The 19,370-nt window shown below is 34.2% G+C and overlaps 2 protein-coding genes across 6 annotated transcripts in view; one reads left to right on the top strand and one right to left on the bottom strand.

Moving 5' to 3' along the window:
• The window catches only part of LOC134841170 (calcium-dependent secretion activator 1-like), a 570,701-nt gene that overhangs the window by 352,223 nt on the left and 199,108 nt on the right, over window positions 1-19,370 (bottom strand). The gene's annotated exons all lie outside the window — the stretch shown is intronic.
• LOC134842770 (outer dynein arm-docking complex subunit 4-like) overlaps window positions 1-19,370 on the top strand; it is a 38,827-nt gene that overhangs the window by 7,698 nt on the left and 11,759 nt on the right. The window contains exons 2-8 of one of the 2 annotated variants that reach the window (XM_063859251.1): window positions 12,329-12,480; window positions 12,895-13,038; window positions 13,673-13,829; window positions 14,446-14,507; window positions 14,807-15,017; window positions 15,355-15,588; window positions 16,072-16,279. In XM_063859251.1, the coding sequence (XP_063715321.1) occupies window positions 12,340-12,480; window positions 12,895-13,038; window positions 13,673-13,829; window positions 14,446-14,507; window positions 14,807-15,017; window positions 15,355-15,588; window positions 16,072-16,279 (1,157 nt within the window). In that variant the 5' untranslated portion in view covers window positions 12,329-12,339. Of the gene's footprint in view, window positions 1-11,811; window positions 12,481-12,894; window positions 13,039-13,672; window positions 13,830-14,445; window positions 14,508-14,806; window positions 15,018-15,354; window positions 15,589-16,071; window positions 16,280-19,370 lie in introns of those variants that run through there. The other variant, XM_063859250.1, reaches the window with a different exon arrangement.

Below are 19,370 nucleotides of genomic sequence, written 5' to 3'. Positions count from 1 at the left end.
CTAGCCATTTTTGACGGAATTTTTTTTATATCATACAAAAAGTTTTGTTGTCCTGAGCTTAATTTTGAAAAGATATTTCACCTGTGATCATTTTTGGTAAAGTTACAGGGGTTTAAAGATTGCAATTTTGGCCAATTTGGGACAATTAACGCGCAATATTTCGCGCTGTTAACGCGTAAGAGGAGAGTTAATCCGTCTTAGAAATTGTTCCAAATTGGTTGAACGAAGCTTATTTGCCATAATTGATTTGTTACAAGGAACGAAATCTATCTTTTTGTACTTTATATGGCTTGTGGGGGGATGATTTTTATAAAAAAAAATTCAAATTTTAGAGAAAAAAAATTTCATTTTATTTTATTTCATTTAATTTTTTTATGTTATTACTGCTCCATAAACCTTAAAAGGCAGTCGGAACATACAGGGCTTCGCCCTGATACGAGCAGTCTTGTTACTTTTTTCAATCAAGATTTTTTCTCCCTTTTAATCTGTCAAGCTTGTCAAAGTCGAATTAGAGACAGAAAACAAACTCCTGGCAATAAAATCAGTTACATCATTTCAAATAGTGTGAACTCTGGAGGTCAATAATTGAATCAATTAAGTTGTTTCGATTCGATTGGAAGTCAAAAATTGTTGCAGAAAAAACCACCCGAGCATAAATATTCCTTCAGGAGGAACAATAGTTCTCAAAATTTCCTTAAAAACTCATGCTTTGTCCTTTCTTGTGATCATACTGTTTAGCTAAACATTTTAGAACAAAGTGAGTTCTATGTATGGTTAAATCGTTTCAAGAACGTTTTTTGGCTCTATTTTTATCTAGGTTTAGATAAGGGGCACTGATTGGCTGATCAGCTGGTTTGCACCCTAATTGGTTACATTTTAACATCTGATTTTAAAATAATAATAGAACATGAAATTAATTACCTTCATCGGACTAAATCGCGACCAATTTTACGAATATATGGACTCTTTTTCATCTTGGTTTAGATAAAGGGCACTGTTTAGCTGAATAGTTGGTTTGCGTTTTTGTTAATTTCATTTTAAAAATAGTTTGTTGTTAAAAATGCCTGCCATGAAATGAAATTTTTTTAGACTAACTCGGCCGAATTATGGACTATCGCGACTAACTCTTAGACTAATTTGCAATTAGTTTTTAGACTATCTCTGTTAATTGGTTGCGACGTAGTTTAAAAATTATTAGACTATAGAGACTAAATATCAGTCTATTCCGACCCAAATTTGTCATTTTTCGAATTTTTCCGCGTCTATTATAATATTTTAGCCACTCCTCATAAGGTAATTAGTGCCGAAAGATTGTTGAGCAATGACGCAATTAGATAAATAGAACAAAACACTTTTTACGCCACGTCAGATGGAAATAAATGAAATTGTTGGCATCTTGTTTGACGTAATAAAAATTTAATTAATTCGCACCTCAGCATTTGAAGTTTTAGTTTTTCTGCTTTTAAATGAAACTTGAACTAAATTTATTTTATTAACAATGTATGAAAACAACAAGGACTAAATTGCCAAACAAAAAATTTTCAGTTCAGAAGGTATGTGAGACCCCTGGGAGGATCAACTCTTATTGGAGAAATTCACGCTATGTTCACTGCTGTTTGTAATCTCTGCTGTCGCTTAAAAATTTTATTCTGTCCAAATGATTTCGCCCTACTTTTTTTCGATTTAGTAGTGACCTAATTTTGAGTCGTGTAAACGGAAAATATTTTCTATGCTCACCTCTGGATCGCAAAATTGTAGTTCAAGTTTTACAAGACAACATTTTTTCGGCCTTTTTGTTTTTCCTTTATTTTCGGAATGATAAGTTTCAACCTACATTATATCAGCCTCATGTTGCATTTTTCGACGATTGAAGAAAGTTCGTATCTGCGGGTTTGTGTTTTGAGGACGAGGGGGATTTTATAACTCCTTATTAGTCTTAAATTTTTTGAATTTTATTCGACTTTTTCCATTTCTTTTTTTGGGCTTATTAGGGTTCGGAATTTTTTATATCGGCTTAGTGGCCTCATTTTGGTTGATTTGATGAGCGAATAAAATTTTTTTTGAGTGGTTGTGTATTTTGAGGTTGAAGAAGACTTTTCATAACTTTTAAGTCTTGTTGATTTTTTTTTCGGCTTAAAAAGTTTTCGACAATGTATTTTTGGCTTTTTTACCGCTTGGTTTATTATCTTCCCCTGCTAATTTCACATTTAATTGTCTTGGCATTTTTTTGTTTTAAAACCAGGCTTAATCATATTGATTAATCTAGTTTTTTCGAGATATTCTTTTTTTTTCAATTTTTTTCTTGTTTTGTATCACAAGTGGTGCGAATCTCAGCTTTGCCTCTGAGTAATCATTTAATTTTCAAGAACTAATTGGTACAATTAAATTGTTGGCATCTTGTTTGACGTAATAAAAATTTAATTAATTCGCACCTCAGCATTTGAAGTTTTAGTTTTTCTGCTTTTAAATGAAACTTGAACTAAATTTATTTTATTAACAATGTATGAAAACAACAAGGACTAAATTGCCAAACAAAAAATTCCAAAAAATACGAGACACGCATTTTTTTCTGATAAACTGAGCTGCTTATGGTAATTTAGCGACAAACTTGAAACAAGGAGAGATTCCTTGCTCTCCGGTTTTTACGCTCGTTATGCCTTATGATTCCATATAAAATCAAACTTGCTTGTCTTAGAGCTTCTCGTCTCATTTGATCAACTAAAAGTAGCGTAAAATTAACCGAACTTTTTGTATATTTTTTTCAAAGACTTGTTGAAGCGGGAAGAATTATGGATTACTGAGTTTTTCAACGCACAATGATATACCTGAAGAAAAAGTGTTTGTAGAGCATGGATAGTGTTATCAATTTGATAGCTCATCAGACGAGATTCATCTTCCAAATTTAATGGAGAAATAAGCTACGGTTTAAAAACGTCGATAAATTTTCAGCTTGAGATTGATAAAGTTATAATGCCTTAAGACTCCTGATATTTTGTACTCCTTTTGTATGACCGTAACGTTAGAGACTCGCTACAAATTTCATGATAATTTAAAGGTAGTTTCTTAGACACCGAAGAATGTACCTTTTTGAGTTTCAACGTTGTGGTACTTTCGTTTTTATATTTATCCAGAGAAGCTAGTTTCTCAAAGCAGAGTCACGACACTCTCTCTAACACTGTTTCATAAACAATTTTGTTTCAGCTGTTTTTAATTAATTAGCATCAAAGTTGTAAAAACTTTCAAATTAAGAGGAGAAAGTTATTCTTTGCTTATGTTATAGGACAGGCGCTTCTGACGGATCAACAGTTGTTTTAATTATTAAAGATTCTGTAGCTCCACATGTGCCAATGTTAATGCGGAGTAAAGCGCCGAAAACGAGATCAAAAAGAACATTGTGAAAAATTATCTGCGATATGGAAATTATGTCATCATGGTTTTCAATTTCAATTAGAAGGCATAAAAAATTGACGCGACGAAATGTCGCAAAAAACAATCTCCTACCCGATAAAAAAAATCAAGCGTCCGGGTTACTGGTCTGAATTTTAATATTTTGATATTATATTCGTTCAAAAAAATTGACTTGCAATTTTCAACCAATATGGATGCTTACATTTAGGAGATCAAAATTGAATCACATCCAAGTAGCAATGCTTTTGAGTAACATTCACGAATATATTTGTTTCATTTTCCTTGCAGATTTTGAACGCTGCCAATTCTTATTGTTCCGACTTTCGATACGAAAGTAACGGAATATTTGTGCTCGGGGTGGGTTTTTTTTTCTTCAGAAAAATTTCGACTTTTTAACTAGCCATTTTTAACGGAATTTTTTTTATATCATTCAAAAGATATTGTTGTCCTGAGCTCAAATTTGAAAAGATAATTCACCTGTGATCATTTTTGGTAAAGTTACAGGGGTTTAAAGATTGCAATTTTGGCCAATTTGGGACAATTAACGCGCAATATTTCGCGCTATTAACGCGTAAGCGGAGAATTAATCCGTCTTAGAAATCGTTCCAAATTGGTTAAAAGAAGCTTATTTGCCATAATTGGTTTGTTACAAGGAGCGAAATCTATCCTTTTGTACTTTATATGGCGTGTGGGGCGATGATTTTCATAAAAAATTTCAAACTTTAAAAAAAAATTTCCTTTGTTTTATTTCATTGAATTTTTTAATGTTATTACTGCTCCATAAACCTTAAAAGGCAGTCGGAACATTCAGGGCTTCGCCCTGCTACGAGCAGTCTTGTTGTTATTGTTCCGACTTTCGATACGAAAGTAACGGAATATTTGTGCTCGGGGTGGGTTTTTTTTTCTTCAGACAAATTTCGACTTTTTAACTAGCCATTTTTGACGGAATTTTTTTATACCATTCAAAAAGTATTGTTGTCCTAAGCTTAAATTTGAAAAGATATTTCACCTGTGATCATTTTTTGTAAAGTTATGAGGGTTTAAAGATTGCCATTTTGGCCATTTTGGCCAATTTGGGAGAATTAACGCGCGATATATTTCGCGCTGTTAACGCGTAAGAGGAGAGTTAATCCGTCTTAGACATTGTTCCAAATTGGTTGAACGAAGCTTATTTGCCAAAATTGATTTGTTACAAGGAACGAAATCTATCTTTTTGTACTTTATATGGCTTGTGGGGGGATGATTTTTATTTAAAAAATTTCAAATTTTAGAGAAAAAAAATTTCTTTTTATTTTATTTCATTTAATTTTTTTATGTTATTACTGCTCCATAAACCTTAAAAGGCAGTCGGAACATTCAGGGCTTCGCCCTGATACGAGCAGTCTTGTTACTTTTTTCAATCAAGTTTTGAAACTTGTCTCTCTTTTTTTCTCCCTTTTAATCTGTCAAGCTTGTCAAAGTCGAATTAGAGACAGAAAACAAACTCCTGGCAATAAAATCAGTTACATCATTTCAAATAGTGTGAACTCTGGAGGTCAATAATTGAATCAATTAAGTTGTTTCGATTCGATTGGAAGTCAAAAATTGTTGCAGAAAAAACCACCCGAGCATAAATATTCCTTCAGGAGGAACAATAGTTCTCAAAATTTCCTTAAAAACTCATGCTTTGTCCTTTCTTGTGATCATACTGTTTAGCTAAACATTTTAGAACAAAGTGAGTTCTATGTATGGTTAAATCGTTTCAAGAACGTTTTTTGGCTCTATTTTTATCTAGGTTTAGATAAGGGGCACTGATTGGCTGATCAGCTGGTTTGCACCCTAATTGGTTACATTTTAACATCTGATTTTAAAATAATAATAGAACATGAAATTAATTACCTTCATCGGACTAAATCGCGACCAATTTTACGAATATATGGACTCTTTTTCATCTTGGTTTAGATAAAGGGCACTGTTTAGCTGAATAGTTGGTTTGCGTTTTTGTTAATTTCATTTTAAAAATAGTTTGTTGTTAAAAATGCCTGCCATGAAATGAAATTTTTTTAGACTAACTCGGCCGAATTATGGACTATCGCGACTAACTCTTAGACTAATTTGCAATTAGTTTTTAGACTATCTCTGTTAATTGGTTGCGACGTAGTTTAAAAATTATTAGACTATAGAGACTAAATATCAGTCTATTCCGACCCAAATTTGTCATTTTTCGAATTTTTCCGCGTCTATTATAATATTTTAGCCACTCCTCATAAGGTAATTAGTGCCGAAAGATTGTTGAGCAATGACGCAATTAGATAAATAGAACAAAACACTTTTTACGCCACGTCAGATGGAAATAAATGAAATTGTTGGCATCTTGTTTGACGTAATAAAAATTTAATTAATTCGCACCTCAGCATTTGAAGTTTTAGTTTTTCTGCTTTTAAATGAAACTTGAACTAAATTTATTTTATTAACAATGTATGAAAACAACAAGGACTAAATTGCCAAACAAAAAATTTTCAGTTCAGAAGGTATGTGAGACCCCTGGGAGGATCAACTCTTATTGGAGAAATTCACGCTATGTTCACTGCTGTTTGTAATCTCTGCTGTCGCTTAAAAATTTTATTCTGTCCAAATGATTTCGCCCTACTTTTTCTCGATTTAATAGTGACCTAATTTTGAGTCGTGTAAACGGAAAATATTTTCTATGCTCACCTCTGGATCGCAAAATTGTAGTTCAAGTTTTACAAGACAACATTTTTTCGGCCTTTTTGTTTTTCCTTTATTTTCGAAATGATAAGTTTCAGCCTACATTATATCAGCCTCATGTTGCATTTTTCGACGATTGCAGAAAGTTCGTATGTGCGGGTTTGTGTTTTGAGGACGAGGGGGATTTTATAACTTCTTATTAGTCTTAAATTTTTTGAAATTTATTCGACTTTTTCCTTTTCTTTTTTTGGGCTTATTAGGGTTCGGCATTTTTTATATCGGCTTAGTGGCCTCGTTTTGGTTGATTTGATGAGCGAATAAAGTTTTTTGAGTGGTTGTGTATTTTGAGGTTGAAGCAGACTTTTCATAACTTTTAAGTCTTGTTGATTTTTTTTTCGGCTTAAAGAGTTTTCGACAATGTATTTTTGGCTTTTTTACCGCTTGGTTTATTATCTTCCCCTGCTAATTTCACATTTAATTGTCTTGGCATGTTTTTGTTTTAAAACCAGGCTTAATCATATTGATTAATCTAGTTTTTTCGAGATATTCTTTTTTTTCAATTTTTTTCTTGTTTTGTATCACAAGTGGTGCGAATCTCAGCTTTGCCTCTGAGTAATCATTTAATTTTCAAGAACTAATTGGTACAAAAAAAAAATATATCAACATTTTTAGTTACATTACTTTTATGTGCAACCTCGAAAGATTGCAAAAACCAGCTTTTTTGATTTCTTCAAAAATTTTTAATTTCACTAATTAGAAAAAGATTCAACCAAAAAAACGCAATACTTTCTCAAAAAAGTATCTAATAAAACCTGAAATTGTTTAAAAACTTTCAATATTAAGTTTTTTATAAATATTTTTTGTCTAATATTGAGCAAAATTATATCTATAAACCATAACAAAACAATTATCAAAAAACCATCGAATACAACTTGTAATTTTTTTCTAATTGCCTACGCACAGAATTTGAAAATTAAGGGTTCTAGTGGTCGCCTACTTTTGCTAAAATAAATTGTGTTGCTTTTATCAGTGCGGATAGTTTTTATTCGCTGAGTAAGTCGAAATAAATTTTCAGTATGTAAATGATGGACAGATGGATAGCTAAACTCATTGGCTACTGTTTCTGTTTTTATAAAATACGTGCCTGGGATTTTGATAACATGGACTTTTGTTAATTGGTGAAAACTGGAGTGCATCATTTTCGCATGAACACTTCTAGTCAGTAGAACTGGTTGCAATTGACGTGCCTTTTGGGTTCATTTTTATAGAATTTTTTACCTTGTGTAGACCGGAGTTTTTGTTATATGATAAATGTTTATATTTTCAATGATATACTCAAAGTAATAACTGTAATGAAAAGGTAATGGAGAATGTGCCTAGTTGATATCTAACACCTTGTGCGGATGTGGAGAGCTGTACTTTGGCTTTAATAACAAAACTTTCTTCGATTGAAATTTTTCCGGCTTCAAAGTGCCTCATCCGGGAGTATTCCACTATATTTGCCACAATTAAATTGAATATCTCCTTTTTCGGAGCCCAAATTAATCGTTTCATCGTGTAATTTTTCCAAATAGTCCACATAGCAGTTCGTGTTGCTTCGATTCAGACATATTCAGAATTTCCAACGGTTTTCAAAAAATTCTTCCAAATGGATAACAGCTAGAAATTCATCAATAATATTAGCTTTCAATTAAATACTGTTCTACTTTTTATGAGCCCCTTTTTAAGGTAGAAAAACTCTCAATTCGTTTCAGAACATCATTTTCTGGTTTAATGATCTATTTTGAATTGCGCAAGTCTTAATTTTCCAAGCACAAACTTAAGCAAGAAGAAAGATCGAACTGTGTTCTTGCTCTTCACGTTCTTTCTTCAAGCCATACATGCATACAGCTACCAAAAAAAAAGTTTTTTGTAATAAAAATATTATTAGAATAGTTAGTATGGTTATCAAAAATTGTAAAGAAAAACAACCTTGCCGTTATTATAACTTTTTAAAAGTCTACTTTTGGCATCTAGAAAAACTCATAAGGGCTTGGGTTATATTTTTTTTGATAGTAATTTTTTTTCCTCTCCCGGTAGCGCATTATGAGGTGTTGGAGTTGCGGTTTTTCAAGGTGGTTTTTATCATTTTAACGAAAGTACTTGGTCATTGCCTTAGTTATTTTTTATTATTGATTTTATTAAAAAACATTAAAATTTCTCTTTTTTTCTACTTTTTGCAGTGTAATTTTGTTTTGTTCTCCCCAGGGGCTGAGGGTGAATGGGGTTTCAATAGCGCACTCCTTCAGGAACTCGACGCCGCTGTCACCCCCTTTGAACTATTATGGCATTCATTTTTGCCCGACGAGTTCCAAAATATTTCTTTGGTTGTCATAAGATCAGAAAAAACCCAACACTGCATTTTGTACTCAAATATTCTGAAAAAGTTTTAGTACCACAAAAGTCACAAAAAATCCACAAAAATTTCTTCATATGTTTGACCATTGTGACATCAAATTTGAGAAGAAATTTGAAAAAGTAAAAACTAGTTATAATTTCTCAAACGTCGTGAAACATTTTATAAAGGTATTTTGACCGGTGGAAGGGGCACTACAAAGTGGAGCTGGAGTTGACAAAATTCAAGTTTGATAGTAACGTAGCCTTACTAAAACAACTGGTTTTCAATAGAAGTCGAAATGGTTGGTGGCATTGAAAAGCCAATCTGAGAGCACTATAAAACCAAAATTTTCAGAGCAATTTATCTTGTATCTAAACTCTTTTTCCAATGTTTTTAAGCGATGAGAATAATGGTGGCTAAAAATTGCTGCTGTATAATTCATCAACCGACCCCGGACAAAAAATATTCCGTGGTTTTTTGAATCATCTTGTGGTCAAATTATATATTCTGTAGACGCACAAAGTTAAATTTGTATGACTGCGGATTCCAGAAACAAGCTTTCAGTAATTTAAAAACGGCGCCGATATTTATAGAAATTATTTTAAAAAAATTTTACCAGAACAAGCTGGATTTTTTTAAGAATGAAAATCATTGCAAATCCGCAAGAAGTACAAAAAATTTCAATAACTTAGGCTTTGTGAAAAAAAAACAATTGAAAAAAAGATTCAAATTCAGAAAACGTTATAATAAAAATTTCGCAAACTATTTTTGTAAGTATCCTTCGATCGGCGGAGGGAAGGTGCAAAATTAATTCGGGTTTTCAAAATTGGGTTTGATACTAAAAATTTTTTCATAATAAAATAGCTGGGTTTTTGTATTTAATTAAAATCAAAATAATTGAAGGGAGGAAAATTGCTATTTGAGAAACCAAACTTCAAAAATGTACAAAAAGTTTAAGACTTTTTTTCTGCAATGAATTCCTCAAATATTCTGTAATTTTTTTAAGCATTTGAGAAATGTTGTACCAGAAAAAATTTCAAGATATTCTCAAATTGACAGCCATTGTAGTTTGGCAGGAAAAGCAAAAAATTTTGATCATGTTGAGCATTGTGAGTTATGCACGAGGCACTGTACTCATAGAGTAATTTCAGGTAAAGTACACCGTCTGTTCGTCACGCTATGTTATTTTCGGCCGAATAGATTCGTGCAACTTCTTAGTCTAATACCAATCTTAATCTTACCCTTATATATCCTAGTCTCAATAGATCTAGTGTATACTGGTTTTTACGATTTAGTTCTTGGAGTTTATCCAGAAGGAGATCAACTGTAGTCTAAGATTTATTCTAATTGTACTGGTGCTGAAACTGCAAGTAGTTTCAGCACTTACAAATAAGTGTCATTGTTAGTGATAGATTATGATTGGTTAGTTAAAACTAGTTTAGAACTGGTTCCAATTGGACAAAAAAGCTGAAAAACAAAAAAGAAGCATAATCAGAAGCTTTTTTTTCTGAGAAAATCTTCCAGAGTTTGATTAAACTAGTTTTCAGTTATGGTTTAGCTGGTTGATGGTAAAAAAACGCCATTCTGAGACCAGTCTGCAAAAAACTGCAGCCAATCTTTTTCATATTTTTTTTTTCGTCAATGTAGAGTGAGTCACGACAAAAATGGCGGTATTACAATTTAATGCTCGACCCCGGACGATACATGTTTTCGGGTATCTGATTTACTCATGAAGCTAAACTCCATTTTTAAAGGTTTACAAAATTGTATGCATGTATTTATGTGAGTGGAATTATGTAGAAAATTTTCAAATGGTTTCAAATTAGCACCCGAAGTCATGGAATAAAATTTGACAGATTACCAGAACAATAGCCAAAGATCATTTTGTATTAGAAGTTTTAACAATTTTGCAAGCTGCACGAAGTATTTTGAACGCTGTCAGAATTCTGAAATAAGGTTGCGAAAAATTTAAAAGCAAAATGCAACTTTTTTTTCTTCAAAAATTAAGTGTTTTTTCCCAATTGCTAGAAGAGGGCTGCAAAATTGAATTCGAGTTTTATCGATAAATAACTTCAATAGAAGTGTTACTTCTGTGAACGTTCAGTTTCAGTCAAAATGGTTGATGGTAGGAGATGACAATCTGAGAACAGTCTGAAAAAACTGTGCACTTCCAAATTTTTTGAAAGTTTTCCATTGCATCGTAAGTCATTATGACGCTATACTTGACCCGGAGGACGGTTTCTCCTGCTTCTCCTAACATCGTTACGAGGCCAAACTGTTTTTTCTCTTCGCGCATAGACTTGTGTGTTTTTCCGCGGACAAGACTTTAAACATGTTAAAAATGACACCACGGAGTTTCGGTCGCACAAAGTCGCAACATACCCATTTTGAGTCTTAATGGTCGCACGCAACCAGAGGCGGATCTAGGATTTTCTTGAGGGGGCGGACCGAAAGTTTTGTCGACCTTTTTTTGTTAGGTCGACCAAAGTGAATTTCCCAGCTCTCACAAAGCACTAAAAAGACCCTGTTTTGGTAAAATTTTCTGCATCGCAGGCAAAAAATTTGGCCAAAAAAGGCGGTTTCAGGCATTTTTTGGAAAATTTTGACCAAAAAAACGCGTTTTTTGGCGCGCGCTCCCCCTCAAAATTAGTATATATTGGCGCCAAAGGCGCCTTTAGAAATTTTTTGGGGTACGTCACCAATTATGGATATCTCAAAAGAGGGGGCCCTCCCGTTTGTTCGCCCTCTGCCCCCCCCCCCCTCATCCGCCCCTGGTTGCAACATACACATGTTGACTCGCATTGGTCGCAACATAAGTCTCCGACCTCGGCCCGGGCAGCATACCAATTTTTTTTTGTTTCGAAAATATTTTTCAAAATTGTTTTTTAAAATTGTATTCGACGAGACGAGTATTTCAAAATTGCTATTGAAAGGTGAAAGGGGTTGAATGGAAACCCCTCCCCCCTCCGTCCCCCACTTTTTTATATTGCTGTAACCAGTTGTTTTACAAAGTTGACCATGAAAACTAAATCGATTTAGATTACAATCATCGATCATTAGACAAGACAGTTCACTAAATTTTTAACTTGATACAAGGGAAAGGCGAATAAACGTTATACCAGTACGAAAGTATAGGGAGAGAGAGAGAGGGAGGGGGAGCAGACCAAACATGTTTGGAATAGCCTTATAACTATTCCGTATGCCCATTTTTTAAAAATAATAAACGGACAATACGAGCCATAGTTTTACAAAAAAAAATACTCAGGGAGAGGGGATAAAAAAACGGTCACATGTTATCCATGATATCAAAAATTGGAAAAAAGGATACAAATTTTTTATCTTCTCAGTGTATTGTCCCAGGCCATTACTGATATGATAGCACGTGCTTTAAAACAAAATACGTTCCCATTTAGCTTCAACGAAACGGTTATAAGAAACACAGGAGCTATAACGTTCAATAAGAGCGAAGACAGAAGCTTCTTAAATCCTTGATTTAGAAAAAAAAAACATTCAGAATATCGACTCAAAAAATTTTAACATATGACTGCTCCCAAAAAAATTCTTCGAATGGTGTGATTACAATTGTTCGCTTTTTAACACTTCATCCTCAATCGCTATTGCCAATATTTAATTTATTAGTTTAATTTGATCTTACTTTTCTAACTCTCTTGAATTCAATTTTTATAGTCAACCGATTTCTTGTTTCAAATCGGTTTATTTTGAACAAACCTTTAAAAAGGTTTTTATTGATCCAACGTTAAAATCGGATTTTTGTTTAACCACTCTTAGAACCGGTTAACTAAGTTAGTAATAAATAACTTATAAGCAATATAACAACAATGCCCGCGGGTGCAGGAGGTGGTGGGATGGGCAGACACGAGGAGGAGGAGTCGGCCACTTTGGTCACGCAGGAGCAGCCGAAGAGTAGTTGTACTACTTACTTGGCAGAGGGCGACAGACTCTACAGAGTGCAGGAGTACAAGAAGGCCATAGAGTCATACACTGCTGTGAGTCATACATTTTCAAAAGGGGTTGAAGGGAAAGAAGAGTTCGAAATTCGTACTTCTTCGAAAAGAGTTCGAAAACCATTTTTAATGCTTCTTTTCCTTCAAATTTAATCATTTAGGTTTTTTCTTCAGTACTGTTAGCGGTCGTTCTCTTAAACCTTAACAGTTTTCTTTCATGTGATGCCCATTAAATTAAATTGACAATTGCAGAGCTTTTTTTATCTGAAGAAGGAAAAAATATCCAAGGAGATTTTTGTGAGACCATGAGGCTTATTTCTTATTCAGTAAAGCTTGACTAATTCTGACTTGTTTGTTGAAGTCTTAGCGAAATTTAAATGAAGTTTAAATGTTGTCTCATTTTTAAAACGGGTTCTGACTTCTATGGAATTGGGTCCTAATAGTATTTGCTTCCAGGCCCTGGAACGCGCGGAGGCTGAAGGTATGGACAAGAGACTCTGTTATTACTCCAGAGCACTCTGTAAACTCTACCTGGGTGACTCAGATGCCGCTCTGGAGGACGCAGAAGAGGCTCTCGACGATGACCCCTCCTACTCAAAGGTCAACACAGTTCAAGCATTCACAGCATTCACTTCACAATAAATACATTGTATCAAGGAGAAGATTTAAGTGATGCGTCTAAACAAGATTTGACCGCTTAAAAAATATTTCAGACTCCAAGTTTTTTCTACAATATTTTTTCTTTAATATTGAGGGATCTCATGTGAATCAATTTTCTACAACGCATCAAAAGAAACAGATTTAATTTGGCTTGTCTCTCGAAACTGTTTATTATCGACGTAAATTTTGTAAAGCTTGCTTTTTGCTGCTCTAGTCAAGACCAATGACGTCAATTTTAATAGTATCCGACAAAAAAAAATGAAATTTTAAGGTCGGTTTTTTGTTAAATCAGTCACATATAGTCGGCTCAATATAACGCACATTCTTTCAATTGCACATTTTAGGGTTACATAGCAGTATTTAGAAAACCGCGTTTTCAGACTCGTCAGTATTTAGACAAATAGTGTTTCAACCAATCAGAATCGAGACAAAGAAGAAATTAATAAATAACTATTATTTATTTTGGATTATTTATGTCTTTTCTCGATTCTGATTGGTTCATACAGTATTTGTCTAAATACTGACGTGTCTGAATACGCGGTTATCTAAATACAGGCTGCACTCCACATTTTAGGGACTGTGGATCAAAGCAGAGGCACTCTACGCAATGGGTAACTTCGAGTACGCCCTGATGTTCTTCCATCGTGGCTGTCACTTGAGAGCGGACAACGGAGAGTTCCAGATAGGGATCCAGAAGTCACAGGAGGCCATAGAAAATGCAATTGGAGAGAGTGAGTGGCTATAGTTTATCTGAATAGGAGCACATACCGGGTTTTCTCTTGGTCGGTATTTCGCAAAAAATCCAAAATCAACCAAATCTGTTTCTGGAATTTTCAGAAATCAACATCAACTAATTTTGTCGCCAATTTTTCTTGCGCCAACTGCAGCTTTTGAGATAAGCAAAGTGCGTAAAACCCAATTTTTGCCTTTTATATATACTTTTTTTCGTTCTTTTCTTGATTTTTGCATACTTTTTTTCGTTCTTTTCTTGATTTTTGCATACTTTTTTTCGTTCTTTCTTGATTTTTGCATACTTTTTTTCGCTCTTTTCTTGATTTTTGCATACTTTTTTTCGTTCTTTTCTTGATTTTTGCATACTTTTTTTCGTTCTTTTCTTGGTTTTTGCTGCTGATATAAGTCCGATAAGCCACTTTTCGAAGAACATATAGTACCCTCATAGCAGTATCTTCTCATAGAATAGTTTTTGTTTCAAATTGAAGGTCAACATAACAAAATAGATATTGAAAGCGGTTACAATGTTTGGAATCATGGTTGGGTACGGGGTAGCGAGTTCATGAGGGGAATAGTCAACTTCACGCTCAAAATGTTGCCCAAATTTGTTTTTAGAAGCGAAGGGTGTGGAGTTGAGTACGGACTGTGACCTAACTTGCTTCTACAAATTCGACCCGGTAAGTAGTAGCAGTTGGGGAGTCTTTTCCTGCCATTATAGAGGTTTTGTCGCTTTTTTATAATTTAATTTGGACTTTTTCAGCTTCATCAAAATGTTTTTCTTCTAAGTTTTTATTTACCAAAGTTAAACAACATGCTTCGCAAGTTTTTAGGCCACATCTAATGATACAGGTCCTTTTCAATTCTATGATTTAACTATGGTATGTTAAATCATAGATGATTTCAATTCTATGATTTAACTATGATTTAACAATTCTATGATTTAACTATGATTTTCTATGATAATTACGCATTTCAGGTGAAGAAACGTGATAAGAAGCACAAACCAGGCACCGGTCGCATCCAGTCACGCGGACCCCTGCATAGCAAGAAGGCAGAAGATGCGAAGAAGAGGGCTGAGGAGCAGAGGAGAGCCAAGGGGACTAAGAGCAGCCGGAAGAGTTCGAAGAGACTGCTGGGTCAGCTGTATTCGGACAAGGAGTACCTGGAACAGCTCTTCAAAGATGGAGGTAAGGCTTGTAAGACTTGAGATGGGTCAAATTTAGATGGGTTTGTTATAGATAGAGGGAGCATTACTCAAACCGTCTAGTCATTTTGACCATATAATTTGAATTCTCAAATCTTTTAGTCGTTGGTTTTCATGTTATCAAAGCTTTTCAAAACTCGCGTTAGAAGTCGGTTAGACTTACATTTTTCCAAAGAAGTTTGAGATTTTTCTATCAGTCATAACATTTTTTCCGAGGATGCGGAAATTGTCATCTGTAACAGGCTTCGGATTGTTGGCATGAAATATGTTTTCATTGAAAAAAGACTGCCGAGTTTGACGTTTTGTTCAACGTGTTTTAGTGGTGTCGAACGACTCCACCGAGTCGGGTAAGAAGATCCGAGATTACACGAATGACGCAATCAAATACTTGGAGAAACGGGAGGAGTTCTGGCGACAGCAGGATCCCTCCCGCACCCACGACAAGACCTACGAGAGATCCAGCAGCAGCAGGAGGGGGACGGAGTCGTCGGCAGTGACAAAGAAGTCGAATCCAGGGGGCTATGTGATCAAGCAGATCGAACGAATCGAAAAAGGTAAGAAAGGTTGTTTTTTGATATCAAAAGGCATAAAAACACAGAGAAAAAATTGGTCTGATTATAATTTATACCCCAAATAAGGTTGCTTATAGTTAAAAAGAAATAAATAAATGGATACAATTACCAAATTGTTCAAAATTTTAAACGGGGTATGGAAGGGGCAGGAAACAAGATAAATAATCTGAAATAACCTGCCTAAATGACATGATGATAAACTATACAATGGTTTGGTAAAGTATTCTGCGGCTATGGACGTTTTTCAACACTCATGCATGTTTTAAGTCTCACGTTTGAATTCTATATTTACAACGAGTTTCACTTTTTTATCTTCCTCCTTAAATTAATATCTGATATTAAATTAATATCTAATTAGAATCTTCCTCCTCAAATTTGTTTGAACTAAGAATTTTTTGCGATTGGATGCCAAAAATATTTAGCATCTTTAAAAAAAATTTACAAAAAGAATGCATTTTTATTCAGACATGGACAAAAAAGACTACAAACAGGCTGAAAAACGTTGCAAAGAGACTCTGGATGAAGCCCTGATCTACACAGATGAAGAGCTGTCTAACAAGCAGGAGTTTCTGGCCACTCTCTACAACTTGTACGGGGTCTGTCTCTTCGAACAGGACAAGTTCAAAGAAGCTGAGATCCAATTTCTCAACGACTGGGATCTCTCCGAGAACAAGTGAGTATCTGCGAGGAAAACGAACTAAATTGGCGGCGGTCATTTGATACGTGGAACTTGATTTAATCCAAGTTGCAGAATAAAAGTGCCCCCTGCTAGAGGGGTGGATCTAGGATTTTATCGAGGGTCTTGTGTTTAGGGGGGTGGATTTTCAAAAAAAATTTTTTTTTAGGTGGACCATATTGATTTTTCGAGCTCTCCCAAAGCACTAAAAAGTCCTTGTTTTTGTAAAATTTTCAGCGCAGCAGGCAAAATTTTAAAAAACAGGCCAAAAAAGGCGTTTTTAGGCACTTTTTAGAAAAATTTGACCAAAAATTTGCGTTTTTTCGGCGCGCGCTGCCCCCTTAAAGTAAGTATATATTGGCGCCAAAGGCGCCTTTAGAAAATTTTTAGAGTCCGTCACCAAATATGGATATCTCAAAATAGTATAAAGGGGGGAATCAGGGGTCGGCAGGTGGTCGAATCCCTGAGGGGAAGGGAGCGTCCGCCCCCCCTAAATCCGCCCCTGCCTTGCTACACAGGTGGTGCACATGAAAGTAACAATCGTCAAATGTTTTTCTGTCAAATGTTATGGAAAATAAAAAAAACCTATATCAAGTCGTTTTGTTTTCTTCAGTAGTTTTTTGAAAATCTAAGTAACGGCTGGATCAATCACTATACAATGAGAGAAAAAGTGCTGTTTCTTTTTCAATTTGTAGATCTCGATCTTTATCAACAGCGCTGATTTAAGCGTTTTGGACAAAGTTTATTATACTTGAAATTTCAAATAAACTCTTCTCAAATTAGGTTGACTTTAGAAAAAAAACGATGCTTAGAATTTTAGCGAATTAAATATAAGTCGATTTGTTTTGCAAAATTTAGGCTAAAATTTTTACCCCATTATTGATAATGTTTAGCTTTGTTAGTCAATTAAAAATTACGCCAAAACTACGTAGCCGATCACTTATTTGATTAAATCGAAATGAGTCTCTTATTAAACCCAACAAGCTTTGGGAGGCTATATTCTCCAAAAAAAATGCGGAGAACGTTTAAAAATTGTTTTTAAATAAAAAATTGGTATTCTTCTGTATAGTAAAAACGACCTTTACTGTCTTTCAAACAAAAAAAATCACTTATACAATGTTCTGGAGATTCTACTATTTTTAACATTGTTGGAATACTTAAGAAGCTCACACTGATATGATATAGTTGTGACAGTGATCAACTAAGTAGTTTGTGCTTAATTTTTGATTGACTAAGAATGATAAGTTTGATGATCAGTTTTTGGGGTAACGTTTTGATTGCAAATTTTGCTGAACAATATTTTGCGCACCATATTTGTTCTGCCAGCATTCTAAGTAAATTTTATCATCAATTTTTTCAAAATTGAGAAAAACGCGTTTTAAGTTATAATCTTAATGCGTTTTCTCTGGACAATTTAAATCAGCACTGTATACTGGATAGAAGCATTAAAACAGAGAAGTTGCAAGTGCGAAACAGCATATGTTTTTCTGATTTGATGAGCCTGAGAATCGGTTTTTGGAACCTCTCGGCGTCCTCCCAATCTATATAATTGAATGCGAGTAAACGATATTTCTGTTAGAATCATGGTACCCTTGACTGTAAACATTTTATTTTAAGTATTATGTTTTTTATGATTACACTTGCGACTTTTAGTAAACGTTAGTGTTATACTGAAACTAGTTTTGGGGCAACTTGACAATTTTCGGTAGAATGTGTTTGGACATTCGAATACTAAAAAAATAACACAGATGATACAGTCTAAATTCAATAAAAGGAACCGAAAAAAAGCTATTTGTTTCAAACAACATAACAATAAAAATCACTCTATTTCTGAAATTTTGTAATTCGTAATTTTCTGAAATGCATAAACTATACATAATATGGCTTTATGCTTTTCAATTGATTACATGCAAATTAAAGGGGATTCTTTCAGTTTTTTATATTCCCAACTATTACTTGCAAAATTGTCTAGTTATGTTTCGTGCACTTTTGCCGCATAGAATTGGGAATTTATTTGCATATGTAGCTGCTTTATTTGTGACTGGTGTTTGCTGGCTCTTAAGCTTTCGTGGCCGAGAGGACAGGGTGCGAGACTCCAATTCTCGAGGTAGCACGTTCGCAACCCATATGTAGCAAAATTTTCATTACTTCGAGCCTTATTTCTACCTTTTCTTATTTCATTTTATAAAGCTGTTGTTTTGTCGTGTTCTGGCTAGTGTTTGATTTTTGTTGCTTAGGGTGGCTTTGTTTTTGTTGCTTAGGCTAGTAGTTGTGGTCACTAAAAACAATGTTCAAAACAAACAATTTGATACTTTGAAGTCTGCTGAATCACGACTCAAGGCTGAAAAGGTTTTCATACCTCACTCTTGGGATTTTCTATACGGTAGGTAACTGTGCATAAAAAACACAATTAAAACCTCTTTTTCGTTCTTATCGTTCCTATCTCTCGTTCTTAACGAAGCTTGCTAAAAAGAATACTTTATGTGATAGGATTCAACATGCCATATAAATGATTGTCGTGACATTTAAATGGAATTCAAAACTGTATTTGATATAATTTCTGAGGCACGTTTCCAATTTTTTTCTCAAAATTTCCAATTTTTTTGTCAAATAAAGCAGAAAAAAAACATTCCAATTTCTTGAAAAAAAAACAGGAAAAAAATGAAGTTTCGTGGCAATTTTGTGAGGTTTTAACAACGCTTGCTCCCTTTTTGATTTCAGCGCATATTAAAAATTAAGTTTTTATAAAATGATTGTTTTAAAATTAATAAATAAATTAAAATGGGTGTTGTAAAAATGCAACAAAAGAGACTCTTTGAGCAATGAGGGCATGGGTCGAATCTCTGCGCAATTTTGTGTATTTCAGAGCTAGTTAAACAACTTTTACCACATGTTCTGGTCATAACAAAAATTTTCTCTGGATGTAGAAGCGCCAGATTGTACTACGAGAAAAAAGCCGTAACCAGGAAAAAAATCTTCGAATTAATCTTTTGATTGAACCTCGTATCACCTTTTGTGGCGAGTGCAAGTGCAAGTGCAGCCGAGCGAACGTTCGCTACTTGCCAAAGCTGATTTAAAGCTAAACCTT

The sequence above is a fragment of the Symsagittifera roscoffensis genome, chromosome 3, assembly GCF_963678635.1.
Source record: "Symsagittifera roscoffensis chromosome 3, txSymRosc1.1, whole genome shotgun sequence".
In the NCBI taxonomy this organism is placed as follows: domain Eukaryota; kingdom Metazoa; phylum Xenacoelomorpha; order Acoela; family Convolutidae; genus Symsagittifera; species Symsagittifera roscoffensis.
The sequence above is the reverse complement of the archived record's forward strand: the minus strand, read 5'-3'. Positions and strand labels throughout refer to the sequence as shown.